This window comes from Alosa alosa, chromosome 5, assembly GCF_017589495.1.
Source record: "Alosa alosa isolate M-15738 ecotype Scorff River chromosome 5, AALO_Geno_1.1, whole genome shotgun sequence".
Lineage (NCBI taxonomy): Eukaryota > Metazoa > Chordata > Actinopteri > Clupeiformes > Clupeidae > Alosa > Alosa alosa.
The window spans coordinates 4,563,737-4,577,718 of NC_063193.1; the positions used below are offsets into that span (position 1 = coordinate 4,563,737).

At 39.2% G+C, this 13,982-nt stretch overlaps 1 protein-coding gene across 4 annotated transcripts; it reads right to left on the minus strand.

Moving 5' to 3' along the window:
- Positions 1-528: 528 nt before the first annotated feature.
- asgrl1 (asialoglycoprotein receptor-like 1) lies at positions 529-12,674 on the minus strand. 4 transcript variants are annotated; one of them, XM_048242536.1, is made up of 8 exons: positions 12,580-12,674; positions 11,311-11,394; positions 10,715-10,798; positions 10,360-10,455; positions 8,758-8,796; positions 8,181-8,320; positions 1,384-1,499; positions 529-1,024 (listed from the first exon to the last, which is right to left on the minus strand). In XM_048242536.1, exons 2-8 carry the CDS (start codon positions 11,390-11,392, stop codon positions 871-873), a joined length of 711 nt encoding a protein of 236 aa, XP_048098493.1. In that variant the 5' UTR covers positions 11,393-11,394; positions 12,580-12,674; the 3' UTR covers positions 529-870. The 4 variants fall into 4 exon arrangements, with proteins under 4 accessions (XP_048098493.1, XP_048098492.1, XP_048098494.1 ...); XM_048242535.1 differs by having other exon boundaries at positions 12,567-12,649; XM_048242537.1 differs by lacking the exon at positions 12,580-12,674 and adding an exon at positions 12,424-12,518.
- Between the last annotated feature and the right edge of the window lie 1,308 nt (positions 12,675-13,982).

The window sequence follows — 13,982 nt, forward strand, 5'->3', positions numbered from 1 at the left end:
ACAACAAAAGGAGTAACATTTCTCTCATTAGGTGAAGGAACCATGGCTGGGTATAAAAAGACTATCCCAGAGAAAAGCTAAATATGTGGCGGTATTCATTAGGCTATGTGTGTACAGTAAACCTGTACAAACCTGGCAAATGAAACAACATTAAACTAGATGCATGCATCGCATAGCGGTACAAAATCCTGCACATTCTCGCCGCAAAAATAAATCACGCTGGTCAATTTGTCTCCATCTCCTACTCTTGCATCTTTTGTGTATGTAAATGAGTGTGTGCATGTGTGCGTTTGCTTTTGTGTGTCCTTCTCTCTGTGTGTGCGTGTATGTTTGCTTGTGAGTGTGTGTGGGGGGCTAATGGGGTGTGTGTCTGTGTGTGTGTGTTTATGTGCGTTTGTGTACGTGTGTGTGTGTGTGTGTGTGTGTGCCTTTGGCACATGTGTTGCCAGGCACCAAACATCTGCAGAACATCTCTTCCCCTTCTCTTCCCCACTCTCTTCTCATAATAACTATTGTATGCAAAGGAAATTGTCAATACATTTTAAAGTTTTAATAGTTTAACACCAGTTAAATACAAACTTTGGTGCAAAACCTATAAAGTTAGTCAGTATAAAGTGGAAACAGTCTCCGTCTTTATGTCTCTTAAAATAAGTATGATTTCCATATACCCAATTTATATACAAGAACATTTTGAAACACACCAGCAAACTATTTCTTCATTTGTATCTGTTGCATTGAATGCAAATTGTGTAACTTAGGCTACATTAATTTGTTTTTTAACAAAAACAAAATCATCAAAACATTTCTACTGGAATATATTTTAGGAGGTGATGCATATGTGACTGCAGATATGCTGGACATAATTATCCTTTAGACATTAGCCTCACATATGTAATAGTAATTCAGGGTGCAATCAGCGTCATTCCATCTTCTTAAGCCAATTTGTATGTCTGGATGGAGCTGGCCACAGTCCTCTCCGTTCACACGCACATGCCAATCGTCCGGTTGCCCATGATCCCAAAATCTGGTTAGAGAAGAAGAAAGTAAATATGGAGGAGTGTTGTGTGTGAGTTGTCTTTTCTATGATTATTTTTTTTGTTATTTTTTGAATAAGGAAAGGAAAACAGCAGTTGATCCCCAGTCACGTTGCTGCAAATTTTCAAACAATGTCATAAAATCATATCTGATGGCTCTTTAGGCTACATGTATCTTCCTTTCAGAAAAGTGTGCAGCAATTAGCCATTTATTAGTCTAGATCTGTCAACTTCACAGTATATCACACACTACCTATAAGCTTGAAGACATAAATCTGCCCTCTTCTAATCTTCCACCTAATAGCCATACTGTGCTTCTCACACATTTTCTTCAGTAGCATTCACTTACTTTGGCGTAGATTTAAAGTCTGTCCCATCAACTAAGGTCCAGTTGCCTTCATGCCCATATTCTACCAGTCCAATCCAGTACATGTGTTTTTCCACTGCAACCATCGACATGTACTCCTGGAGAAGTAATATATTAACTATGAGTAGGCTACCTTAAAAAGTATTTTATTTTTCACATGCATGTGTCTCTCTGCCGTGCCATATGAAAGGTTTCATTCACAAATCTCAGAGTAAATGTTGCATTAAGAAGGGTTAGCTGAGAAATAGAGAATACAAAAAATATTGTACATTAAGTTAGAATCTTGCAGTTGCAATACTATGGTGCATTTTGATATTCATAGAAATGAACATTGCAAGACACTTCACTACCTTAGAATAATAAGGTTCTATCTGCGTTTTGAGTAGTTCTGAGATATTGAGCTTCAAAGTTTTAGAATTCCATAGAGTTACATGGTAAATGGAACAAGTTATTTTTGATATAAAGTCCAAATATGTACACAACTTTAAGAAACACCTCATCTGAACTTAAGAAACTTTCAAAGAATAAAAATATGTAAATAACTCCATTTTGACAAAAATGTCAGATAGAACCTTAGCAGCATGTTGTGCGCAACAGAGTAGACGGATATTCTAGTGACTTATCTCTTCTATGATCCCAGAAAGATGTTTTTTGACTTGTTCGTTTTTTGAACATTTATTTTATGTAATGACATAGAAAACATGATGAATTGAATCCACATATCCTTGCAATATGCACAACTATATCCACTAACCTAAAACTGTGAGACTGAAAGCTAATTACGTTCACATACTTCTTAAAGTGACAGGCACTCAATTAGACATACACAACACAAATTTGATGACATTAAAGACAAGTGTAGCCTCATAATTTAAATATCAATATGATGTATTCAAATTACTAAATATGTTTAGCTATTAGTAACTAGAAAGCAATTCCAAGGAATTACCAGTGCATGAAAATGCCAAAATATTATGTAAAATATCATACAGAGTAAAAACAGATAAGCAGAGATAAAATACAATGGTGTTGCTAGGGTACATGGGTACATATGGTGGTTGCTATGCCAAATAAAGTGGTTGCTATGCTGGTTGCTAGGGTAATCATGTTGGTTGTTTTGGTGGTTGCTAGGTTGACATTATAGTGGTGGTTGCTAGGTTGTTGTTAGGGTAAATCATATGGTTGATAGGGTGTTGCTAAGGCACTTATGGTGGTTGATATACAAAATAAAGTGGTTGCTGTGGTGGTTGCTAAGGTAATCATGTTGGTTGCTATGGTGGTTGCTGGGTAGACATTATAGTGGTGGTTGCTAGGTTGTTGTTAGGATAATTTAGATGGTTGCTAGGGTGTTGTTAGGGTACATATGGTGGTTGCTATGCAAAATAAGTGGTTGCTATGCTTGTTGCTAGGGTAATCGTGTTGGTTGCTATGGTGGTTGCTAGGTTGACATAGTGGTGGTTGCTAGGTTATTGCTAGGGTAATTAAGATGTTTGCTAGGGTGTTGCTAGGGTAGTTGTGGCGGTTGCTAAAGTAACTCAAGTGGCTGCTAGGCTGGTTGCTAGGGTAATCATGTTGGTTTCTATGTTGGTTGGTAAGTTGTCATGGAAGTGGAAGTGGTTGATAGGTTGTTGCTAGGATACTTAAGGTGGTTGCTAGGCTGTTGCTAGGTTAGTTGTGGTGGTTGCTATGTTGGTTGCTAGGTTAATTTCATTGGTTGCTATATTGGTTGCTAGATTGTAACTGTGGAAGTGGTTGCTAGGCTGTTGCTAGGGCATTGGACATGGTTGCTAGGCTGTTGCTAGGGTACTTAAAACAACAGCAAAGAGTTGTTTGTACCTTAAAGGGACACCAGGCAAGCCTGATGCTTTTTCTCTATGAAACTCCCCCTCGCTCGGTCTGAAGCTCTTTTCCTTTTCTTTGCATCTTCTGTCAAGAGTTTTCGCTGCTTCTTTGCCGGCTCTGCCATTATACACACGTTTGCAACAATCGCTAGCGTTTCGTTAGCCCGCCTCTGTGCTGTGGATGCAGGATGTAAATTGATCCTGCTTCGGTCGGTGGGTACGATACACTGAACTTGCAAGCGGGATATTCTTCCTACAGGCAGCAGGGGCGGGCGAGAGAGTCTGCATTCGCCCTGTAATGAGTCATTTAACCATATACCGACTTACGAAGATGAGTAATTAACATGAAAACGTTGCCTGGTGTCCCTTTAAAATAATGTTTCCAAAATCGTTTCAGTGGTTCATCAACTCATAAAAGGGTGAACAGCACTTCTGCATTTGCTTCGCGGCCCTCTATCGGCTATAACAGCACTATGCAAGTTTGCCAAATTGGGTAGCGGATCTGTAGTTCAATGGAATGAGACATAAGAAACTTCAAATTTGACTTGCTTTTGATGTCGCAATACATCATACTTTCATAAAATCATGCAACATACCTTGCTCTACCTTGTCAGTGGACATTGTTATTTCTAAAGCCGGTATTGGATAAACAAATAGGGTGCGTGCAACAGAGGAAAAGTGCTTTGGTGTTGCTTTAAGATGGGTGCTAGGTTGTTGCTAGGGTAGTTATGGTGATGTGCTGTGCTCGTTGCTAGGTTAATCTCATTGGTTGCTATATTGGTTGCTAGATTGTAGCTGTGGAAGTGGTTGCTAGGCTGTTGCTAGGGTATTTGACATGTTTGCTAGGCTGTTGCTAGAGTACTTGAGGTGGTTGCTAGGTTAGTTGTGGTGGTTGCTATGCTGGTTGCTAGGTTAATCTTATTGGTTGCTATATTGGTTGCTAGGTTGTAGCTGTGGAAGTGGTTGCTAGGCTGTTGCTAAGGTATTTGACAGGGTTGCTATGCTGTTGCTAGAGTACTTGAGGTGGTTGCTAGGCTGTTGCTAGGGTAGCTATGGTGGTTGCAAAGCTGCTTGCTAGGTTAATCATGTTGGTTGCTATGTTGGTTGCTAGGTTTTAACTGTGAAAGTGGTTGCTAGGCTGTTGCTAGGGTACTTGAGGTCATTGCTAGGTTGTTGCTAGGGTAGAAGGATAGAAGGTAGAAGGATGAAGGATTGCTAGTATAATCATGTTGGTTGCTATGGAAACTGACATAGATGCTTTTTTCAATGGTTGCTATGTTGGCTGCTAGGTAGGTGGTGGTTTAATATAGTTGGCTGGAGGCATAGTTTATGATAACTGACAGTTGGAATGGCTGAACAGTTAAATAGTTGAGTAGTTTAAATTGTTAAATTATTTAACAGTGAATTACTGTAGTGAGAACTTTTATTTTGAAACTGTTGTGGGCAGAGGAAACAGTTGAACAGGATCTGTAGTCTTATAAGAGAGCCAGATTGTATGCTTAAAGTCTGAGAGTGACAGTTGCTGCAGGTGGCCTGAAAATCTGGCACAGGATTATAATTGCTTTCGTGTTGAGTTAAGTCTATGTTTAAGTAAGGGATAACGGCCGCCGAGGTGTCATGTTATACGGAATTAATGGACGAGGGCGAGGGACAAAGAACTCCCCTCCACCCGAGTCCATTAATTCCGTATAACTGGACACACCTCGAGGGCCGTTATCCCGCTTATCACCCGGTTGCCACTGTAAAGCCATGCCTTTATAGCACGCAAAGGAAACACGCGGTTACGTTTAAAAAGAAGCCCACTAGTTCAGCTTGTTGTACAACCTTCGTTGGCCCTATAACAGCATAGAAAGTTAGCTTGTTTACAGTTGATTCCATTGTTGCGAAGCCTGCCTCCAGGCTCAACCGTCATCCTACTATGGTTGTTAAAGTTACTATTCATAAGCATTGATATGGAACGGCGATTAAACCTTTTTTTACCAGATCTACTTCCCAGGTGTCCCGTTATTCAGAATTAAAAGCCACCCCGCCAGCCAATCAGAAAAGAGTATTTCTTCTCTCCGGGTGATTCATATTCATAGATATTAATTCATAGTTTAAAAAGTATAAAAGTTACAAAGATGAAAAGTACATAGCAGCCTTGTCCTTTAGTACCCTGGGAAATCAGAGTTCTCACGAGAGCACAATGGAATTGTCTCTGCGAGACACTCTGGCAATGAGCAATGATGCACGTTACTTTTACCCCTTACATCCCGGGGAACCAATCAAATTGGCGTATCTGATATAGGCGGGCCAGAGGCGAGCTAAACTGATGACGACAGCGCTGCAACGTTGGAGGTCAGTAAACATTGGTTGTAGTGTTATCTAATTGCGTTGAAGTCCAGAATCATTCAAAGTAAACATTGGTCTAGTGTTATCCAATTGCGTGCAGTGAGATTTTCACATGCATGCTTGGTGCCGTCCCTCGAGTTGGGCCATTACATTGTTCGTGGCCAGACCCTTAATCTTTCTAAATTACCAGGGTCTGGATTTTTCAGGCTAGTCCTTTAGAAGACCTACGTTACAAAGTTTGAATGAAGTTTCTAAGTTAAATGGTTCATTTTCATGCACTGTAATTATGCAGATCATGAAATACTATTAACTATTAAAGGGAAACTTGGCAGGATTTCCCCCTCTGCTGGAGAAATTGTGCATTATGCTATTTCAAACTGTGGAAAAAGGTAACGATAAAGCACATGGATTTGTTTACAAGCTAGCAAAACGGTTAGCATAAGTTCGGCAGACAATGTGGATGTTACAAGGTAAGAAACACGATTTAAAACAAGTTTCTTGTTTCTCACTTCTCTTTCCGGGACGGTAGTCTCAATGTTGCAAGGTTGGTTTTCCGCCAGGGGACGCTAGGGGCTGCGGGAAAAGTTACCATTTTCACCGGAACAGGTCAATTAACCATCCAAATGATTTCTAAACGGGTTTATTACGTTGAAATAGTTGCCAAGTTCCCCTTTAAGAAAATAGGCCTATAAAGTTTATATGAATTTAAAAATATGAAATAGAAACCTATAACATAAGCCATCATGTTCTATGTGTGTGTGTGTGTGTGTGTGTGTGTGTGTGTGGAGGATCAATCAAAGTTGTGTTCGAGGTCAAATGTGGCCGATTGACTATTCTTTTCTCTCAAAAATATTTTACTTATTCCGATCACCATGAGGCTCCATGACTTTGTTAACACAAGGCATCTAAACACACAAAACAAATTTTAATCATTTTCATAACAATTTGGGTGTGTTTTATTTAACCCATGTGTATTCCCGAAAAATGACCAGCCATTAGAAATGAATGAGTGAGAAAAATGGTCAGTGTATAAAATTGAGTCCAGGCACATACCTATTGATCGGATGGACTGTATGTGTGCTTTAGGCTGGGAGAACCCAGCCTGATCTGCCGGGATTTTTTTTTTTAGCTTGGTCTGGTGAAAGCCAGACTATGTGTGCTTCTGTACATTAAAACACAAACACAAACACACCCTCACTCCCCCTCTTTGCTTCTTTGCCAGCCCCCACTGGAACCTTTCCCCAATAGTATTTCCCTTTTCTGACTTGCATGAGCTCAGGTCAATGAGGCCTGCAGGCCATAAATAGAAAATGGAAGTTCAAAACTGGTAATATCCAATAGAATCTGAAGTTAATGCAAAGGTCTATCAAAACATCAGATGATAATATATGTGTTACACAACATCAGATGATAATATATGTGTTACTACGGATTTATAATGCAGCGGCCTTTTTTGACCGGGAACACAAAACTAGTAAACATAAAACAAACACAACTGGAGGGCTAGGATCGCCATTGATATGAATGATCACACAATATTCAACATTACTGATGACATCAAGGTGGTGTTTCTTCACTTAGTATCAGTACACCACTCTACAGTAATTTGAAAGTGATTGCAGTACCAGTTTTGGCCAGAATCTTACATATGGTTCCTTTAAGGTAGCCTAATTAACAGTCAGTTATTAAAAATATTACAATATTTTACACTGGGATTTTTTGGGTTATGTATAGACAGCCCTGATAACTTAGCTTACCTGACACACCTTCTCACTTGTATGCCAGTGCCGCCACAAAGTAAAGTATGCTTTGACACTCTTGTGCATGTCAGTAAAAGGGAAACTTGGCAGGATTTCCCCCTCTGCTGTTGAAATTGTGCATTATGCTATTTCAAACTGTGGGGAAAGGTAACGATAAAGCACATGGATTTGTTTACAAGCAAGCGAACCGTTAGCGTAAGTTTGGCAGAACTATGTGGATGTTACAAGGTAAGAAACACGATTTAAAACGAGTTTCTTATTTCTCACTTCTCTTTCCGGGACGGTGGTCTCAATGTTGCAAGGTTGGTTTTCCGCCTGTGGACGCTAGGCGCAGCGGGGAAAGTCACCATTTTCACCGGAACAGGTCATTTAACCATCCAAATGATTTCTAAACGGGTTTATTACGTTGAAATAGTTGCCAAGTTCCCCTTTAACCCCTCTTTGGTTTCAGCCAATCACATAACAGTGTTTCTTTTACGGTCGTCCTGGCCGTCGGAATCAGTACAAATAGCACAAAGGCGATTTTGACAAATTTTGTCATCTCAAAATATTGATGGAACTAGTACCTACCATCCACACCTAAACCTACCCCCATAGTCTGTGCTCAGCGTCACACTCTGACTTTGCTCAGATTTGCCCATTTTAAGGTAATTTCAAAATCTGAAATTTGCATATGAAAGAGAAAACCACCGTGTGTCTGGCTCATAGTAGCTTTGGGGATTTGCTCTTTAAACACTCTTCCATTCTATGACTGATTTAAAGCAGTAAATCCAATCTATTAAGATTAATCATCATCGATCACCAAGTTTTTTTGAGGTAAAAACTAATGTTCATACAGATCTCTTACCATCTCCATCATAGAGTTGGGGACAAACAGGTGTCCCTGTTGCTCAATGCATCTCTGCTCTGCACTGTGCCAGTTGGTTTTCTCAGTCGACAAGTAGTAGCAGTGCTTTTCAAAGTACAACCAGTCACTGTGACAATCCCCTGCAGTTGTAAAGAGAAACAAGAATACATCGTAAGGTCGTAAGGCCTTTCAAGATGGAATACACCCTTGTGTGACTGGCACAGACTACATAATGAGAGGCTTGATGGTGCTTTAAGCCCCCACCGTTGACTTCAAGGCAGTGCTGCGACCATCGACTTCAAGGCACCTAGCCATAACCCTAACCCTTGCCTATCCCCTAGTGCCTTCATTCCAGCGCTGCATGGAAGACGACGTTGGGGGCTTAAAACTCCAAACACCTAATGAGAGAATATTCCTTTATATGGTATATGACAGTGAATATCAGAAAACTGAAACAACATTGATGCAAAATAAGGAAGCTCTATGGTCTTTGCAACACATTCAATCTATATGCACTTCACCTTATTGATTACATAATAAAAGGTATGAGACACGAAGGAGCTGGTGAATTACTTGCCTTGCACCTCCACAAATTGTGGGCCCAAATCTACTTCACCTGTATGTGAGATATAGGGATAAGAAATAGAATGGCATATGATTATCCTTTAAACACTGTTCGTTGCTACCCCCCTTAATTTACTGTTCGCGGTCAAATTTGACCGAACAGTTTTAACTGCTCTTAAATACCAATACCATGACAAAAAGTATTATTTAATAGAACATTATTGTAAACAGACCCTTATTAGAACATTAACATCTACATCACGTGTGTTTGTGGGTGTGGGTGTGTGTGTTTCTGTATGTGCGTTATGGGTGCGGACACTGTGGTTCACATGCACAGTGGCAAAATGACAACATGAACTGACAACATGAACTGTGTGTGTGTGTGTGGGTGTGGAGTGTTTCCATGTGTAAAAAATGCATGTGTGTGCAAACATTGGTGGTTTTCCTGCACATGTGGCAACATGACAACATGAACTGTGTGTGTGTGTGTGTGTGTGTGTGTGTGTGTGTGTGTGTGTGTGTGTGTGTGTGTCTGTTTATGTGTGTGGGTGTGAGTGTTTCCATGTGTGAAAATGCATGTGTGTGCAAACATTGGTGGTTTTCCTGCACATGTGGCAACATGACAACATGAACTGTGTGTGTGTGTGTGTGTACATGTGTGTGTACAGTATGTGTCTGTTTGTGTGTGTGTGTGTGTGTGTGTGGTGTGTGTGTTTCTGTGTGTGCATGCATGCCTATGTGTGCGAACATTGGTGGTTCACATGCACAAGTGGCAACATGACAACATGAACTGTGTGTGTGTGTGTGTGTGTGTGTGTGTGTGTGCGTGTGTTATGTGTGTGTGAGTGGGTGTACATGTGTGTGTGTCTGTTTATGGGTGTGTGGGTGGGTGTGTCTCTGTTCACCCCTATTCACGTATGTGCGTGAATGCCTGTCTTTGGACATTGGTGGTTCCTGCATTATGCGTTAAGCAACATGACAACATGAACTGACAACATGTACTGAGTGTGTGTGTGTGTGTGTGTGTCTGTGAGTGGGTGTACATGTGTGTGTACTGTATGTGTGTCTGTTTGTGTGTGTGTGTGGGTGTGTGTGCTTCTGTGTGTGCATGCATGCATGTGTGTGGGAACATTGGTGGTAAGTTGTAGGAGTGTGTGTAAGGAGATATATTTTATCCCCTGGATGAAATGTATACTCTTTTCCAATTTCCTATGGCGGTCATTTTTGACCGTAAACAAAAAAAAGTGTTTCTACATTGAATAAATCACTCAAAATTCAAAGAAAGTACCGGTAGTCAAAATAAATTCTATGTGTTCAAAAGCCTTTTGTGAAGGATATCGTAAGATCTTGAGGCAATCTGATGAAAAATGCCATATTTATGGTACAGGGAATGAGTAAATCGGTAATTTTACAGTGTTAGAAGGTTAAACAGCTGTCATGATTTCAATTCAGCAAATATTTGAGATACTTGGACATGCTCAGAAATACATTCATTAGTCTAACACTAATAAAAAAGTACCACAACAAATTGACTCATCACTACATTTAAAATATTCAGATTATCTACGACATACAGTATTTGAATGTGATTGCCTAATAGATTTAAAGCACTGACCATGCTGTGGAGACTTAGCTGGGAACGGAGAGCTATGAGAGCTCGCTGCTGTTAGGTAAATCTTGATTTCTTCAATACCTTGGCTCAGCTGAGAAACTGAGAGAAAACAACAGATTAAGATATAGAGAGGTTTAAGATATAGAGGGTTAGGTTTAGAGTTAGGGTTAGGTTTCATCTGTTATGACAGTGTCATGTGTTCATGACAGTGTCATGTCACATGTCGATACTGTCCAGTAAAGTGTTACCGTTTCATTTTATGAATGTGTGTTACAACACAAATGACCATGTATATGTTGTGTGTGGCAGTGAAAATAAGAACCGTGTAGTCTAAATGTAAAAGACAGGTATAGCCTACATTTAATTCCAGTGACCATCACTAGGATTAGTAAGAGAAGGATCAAAAGGCCATACAGGACATATGCCACTCTATTCTGTCTGCCTGAGAGAGAGAGAGAGAGAGAGAGAGAGAGAGAGAGGGGAGAGAGGAGGGGGGGGTAAAAAAGGTTATGATGATGATTAGATCATGCACTTTTCTCCTGACTTCAAAGCAGAACAGGCACTGCCAAGGAATTTTGATAAGCTGTTAAGCAGCACAGACTGGGTAGACTGCTGCTGACTGTCTTTATGTGGCAAAAAAGTGCACATAGCAAAGATTGCCCTGTCATAGGCTACATTCAGCTGCTATTGCGAAAGTACAATAATACAAGGGCACGGGTGCAGAAAAACAAATGTACACAAAGCATGGCTATTTTATCATTTTCACACCGGTTCACCAACTCACCAATTGTTTTCCTAATCTCAAGCAATTTAGGGATTAGGCTACCAAGGTGCAAGATTTGGAATTGGTATACACTTATGTCCAACTAATTTGGCCTAAAAGGGCAGAATATTTCTATTCAGATTTAAATGTAACCATTGCCTAATGAACACCAATCTCAAATAAGCACCTACCTTTTAGAGGAACCAGTTTTGGGTTGTGATGGAGATTTTCTGTATCTGATGAGCTGAATCTGTCATAGTTTATACTCTCCATCACTAAAAAAATAGATATTGTCATACACCTAAAGCAGACAGGTCAGTTTCAGTGCACCATCAATGTTTCTTTGATGGCCACACATTTTGTGCATGAAATTGGTTGATTATGTTTTGGTGAAGCAATGCCCACGGGCATGAAATGCATGCTAATCAGAGCCAGTCTGACAGAGTTAACTGAAAACAAACTATTGGAAATTGGCCATAGGGAATGATTAACTTCACTTTAAACATTAACTTCAAAATGGTCATTTCTGGTCTATTATGATTTCTACAATCTGTGAAAAGGTAGCTTACTTAGAAATGTATTTAAGCTTTTATCAGTTTAAGAATGATTTCAGAATTATTTGAGTTAATCTGAAGTATGTGTCAACAATTACATTTGAATATTTTACACACATGAAAATATTTAATTATATAATTATATCTTGTAATTTATCTTTCAGTATAAAGGACCTTGGCAGCTGATATGTAAGGGATAGTGCCCGACGAGGTGTCCATTATCGGAAATAAATGGACGACGCGGAGGGCATTATCTCGTTTATACCATGGTCTCTTACAAAATAAATAAATATGAAATCAATTATTAATACTAAATCAGTTTTAGAGCTAAAATCGTTCAGCTGTTTATTGCAACGCTGTGGAATGTTGATAAGTCACAGCTGAGCGGACTAACTCAGGCGTTGTCAAGCAACGTCATGATAATGTTATAGGTGTAGTATATCACTTTTTAAACGACACCCTTTTCAACCTAGACCATGGTATAAGTATTTTATAATATAGAATTGTGTCATAAAATACATATTATTGATGCCAATACAACAAATGTCACAATCATGGTCAGTAAAAAAACAGATATTAATTGGTCATAATCAATTTATATTCTTAGACAATAATATGTGACAGACACATGATTTAGTGGTGTCCATGATTGGATAAAGGACAATTTCAGTTGAGTTTTTTTTTAAAAAAATTTTTTTAACAAAAGTAGTGCCTTTGACCCACATATTTGAGAAAGCAAATAACACTCACAAATGCCCGCTGAGTGGCAAAACTATGCCTCACCAGAAAAATAAAAAACAATCCAACAACAACAAAAAAACAATGTTGATATTCTAAACATGTTCATCATTTTAAAGACACAGAACCCTGTAAAATATCTACTCGTCACTCACCACCCTTTTTTACCTGCATCCACTCACAGTCTGCGCGTCTCCCTGTCTGATGTACCTGGGCCACAGGCAGTAGAATCAATACAGTGTTGCCCTTCTGTCATTACCCAAATAACACAGAAGTGTACACATGCTGGGAATCTGTCCACGGTGGCAAAGGACAGTTACAGGCCATAAAGCAATGGTGTATGCATAAACGTATCTTAAAAACTGTATAGTAAAAAGCATAAGGATTTGATCAATAATTTGATCAGTAAGGTATAATTAACCAAGACTTCTGAACACAGTTTTGCAGTAATGAAACCTTTTTCTAATTTCACCCATGTCATATTTGAACACCTACTCTAGGTCAACTGCGTTTAAGTGTGCTATATAAATAAATGTGACTTGACTTAACTTAAGTCTTTCACTGATCTTTAGCAACTCTTTGGAGTAATTCAATTATCTGTATTACTTAAACTTACAAATATCAAACAGCATGTCAAAAGAGTTCATATGTGCTCATCATTGTAACATGATAACTGCAATCAGCCATCTGTCAAATGAGCACTGGGATTACAGAAGCTTATTTTACATTTGTAGTGCACCAGTTTGACCTGTATATTATACGTTTTCATTATCTTCATGTCATGTATTTTAATTTGTTGATGCTTTTCAGACATGAAAGTGACATGGACTTTGTACATGAAACAAGAGGAAACGTGGCAAGCAAACAAAGTAAATTAAACAAGGCACGACTAAAGAAAGAATAAACACTTTTATTACACCAAAGCCTTAAATCATGCACACCCTCAATCATCTCTGACACAATCAGGATAACATGCAACATATATGAACATATTCATATGCATGTTCATATATTATCAGGGATAGTGGAGGCTAAACATAATATTCAACAATCACGCTGTATTGCATATTTCCAATATTAACATTCTTCAACACTCTAGGAACCATTTGGTATTTTAATAAACATTGCACAATAACCTCTGCCATCATCAAACATGTTATGAATGCCCTTTTTAAAAATCTGATACCGCAAGGCGCAGTCCACCTCATTAAATTCATTGTTTACCCACCTCTTATTTTACCACTACATCTGTATATTATTAAAATAAACTGAAGCCATCTGATCCTTAGCTCTGGGCTCTTGGGCAACATGAATTGTTGAAGTTCTATTTGTGCACAAGCCCGTTCACGTTAAACCATCCTTGCATACAAAAACTGTCACTGAGCTAGACGAATTCTGAGGCTGCGATCTCGACTGGGCGAGCTCATGAATAGTAACGAGCTCATTTAATTCCACGTCAGACTGAGCAGCTTTTGTAATTGGCCTGATTTCTCAGCTTATTTCTTTTTGGTGACTAGAGCTGATAGAGGAGGTAGCAGTTCATTTTCACATTCATGACATAACACAAACAC

What these genes read in the sequence shown, in the direction of transcription:
- asgrl1 (XM_048242535.1), bottom strand. An exon ending in ACAATTTGTGGAGGTGCAAG is followed by an intron (nt 8,321 to 8,757) that starts GCAAGTAATTCA and finishes TTACAACTGCAG; the next exon opens with GGGATTGTCACAGTGACTGG. An exon ending in CCAACTCTATGATGGAGATG is followed by an intron (nt 1,500 to 8,180) that starts GTAAGAGATCTG and finishes TTACTTCTCCAG; the next exon opens with GAGTACATGTCGATGGTTGC.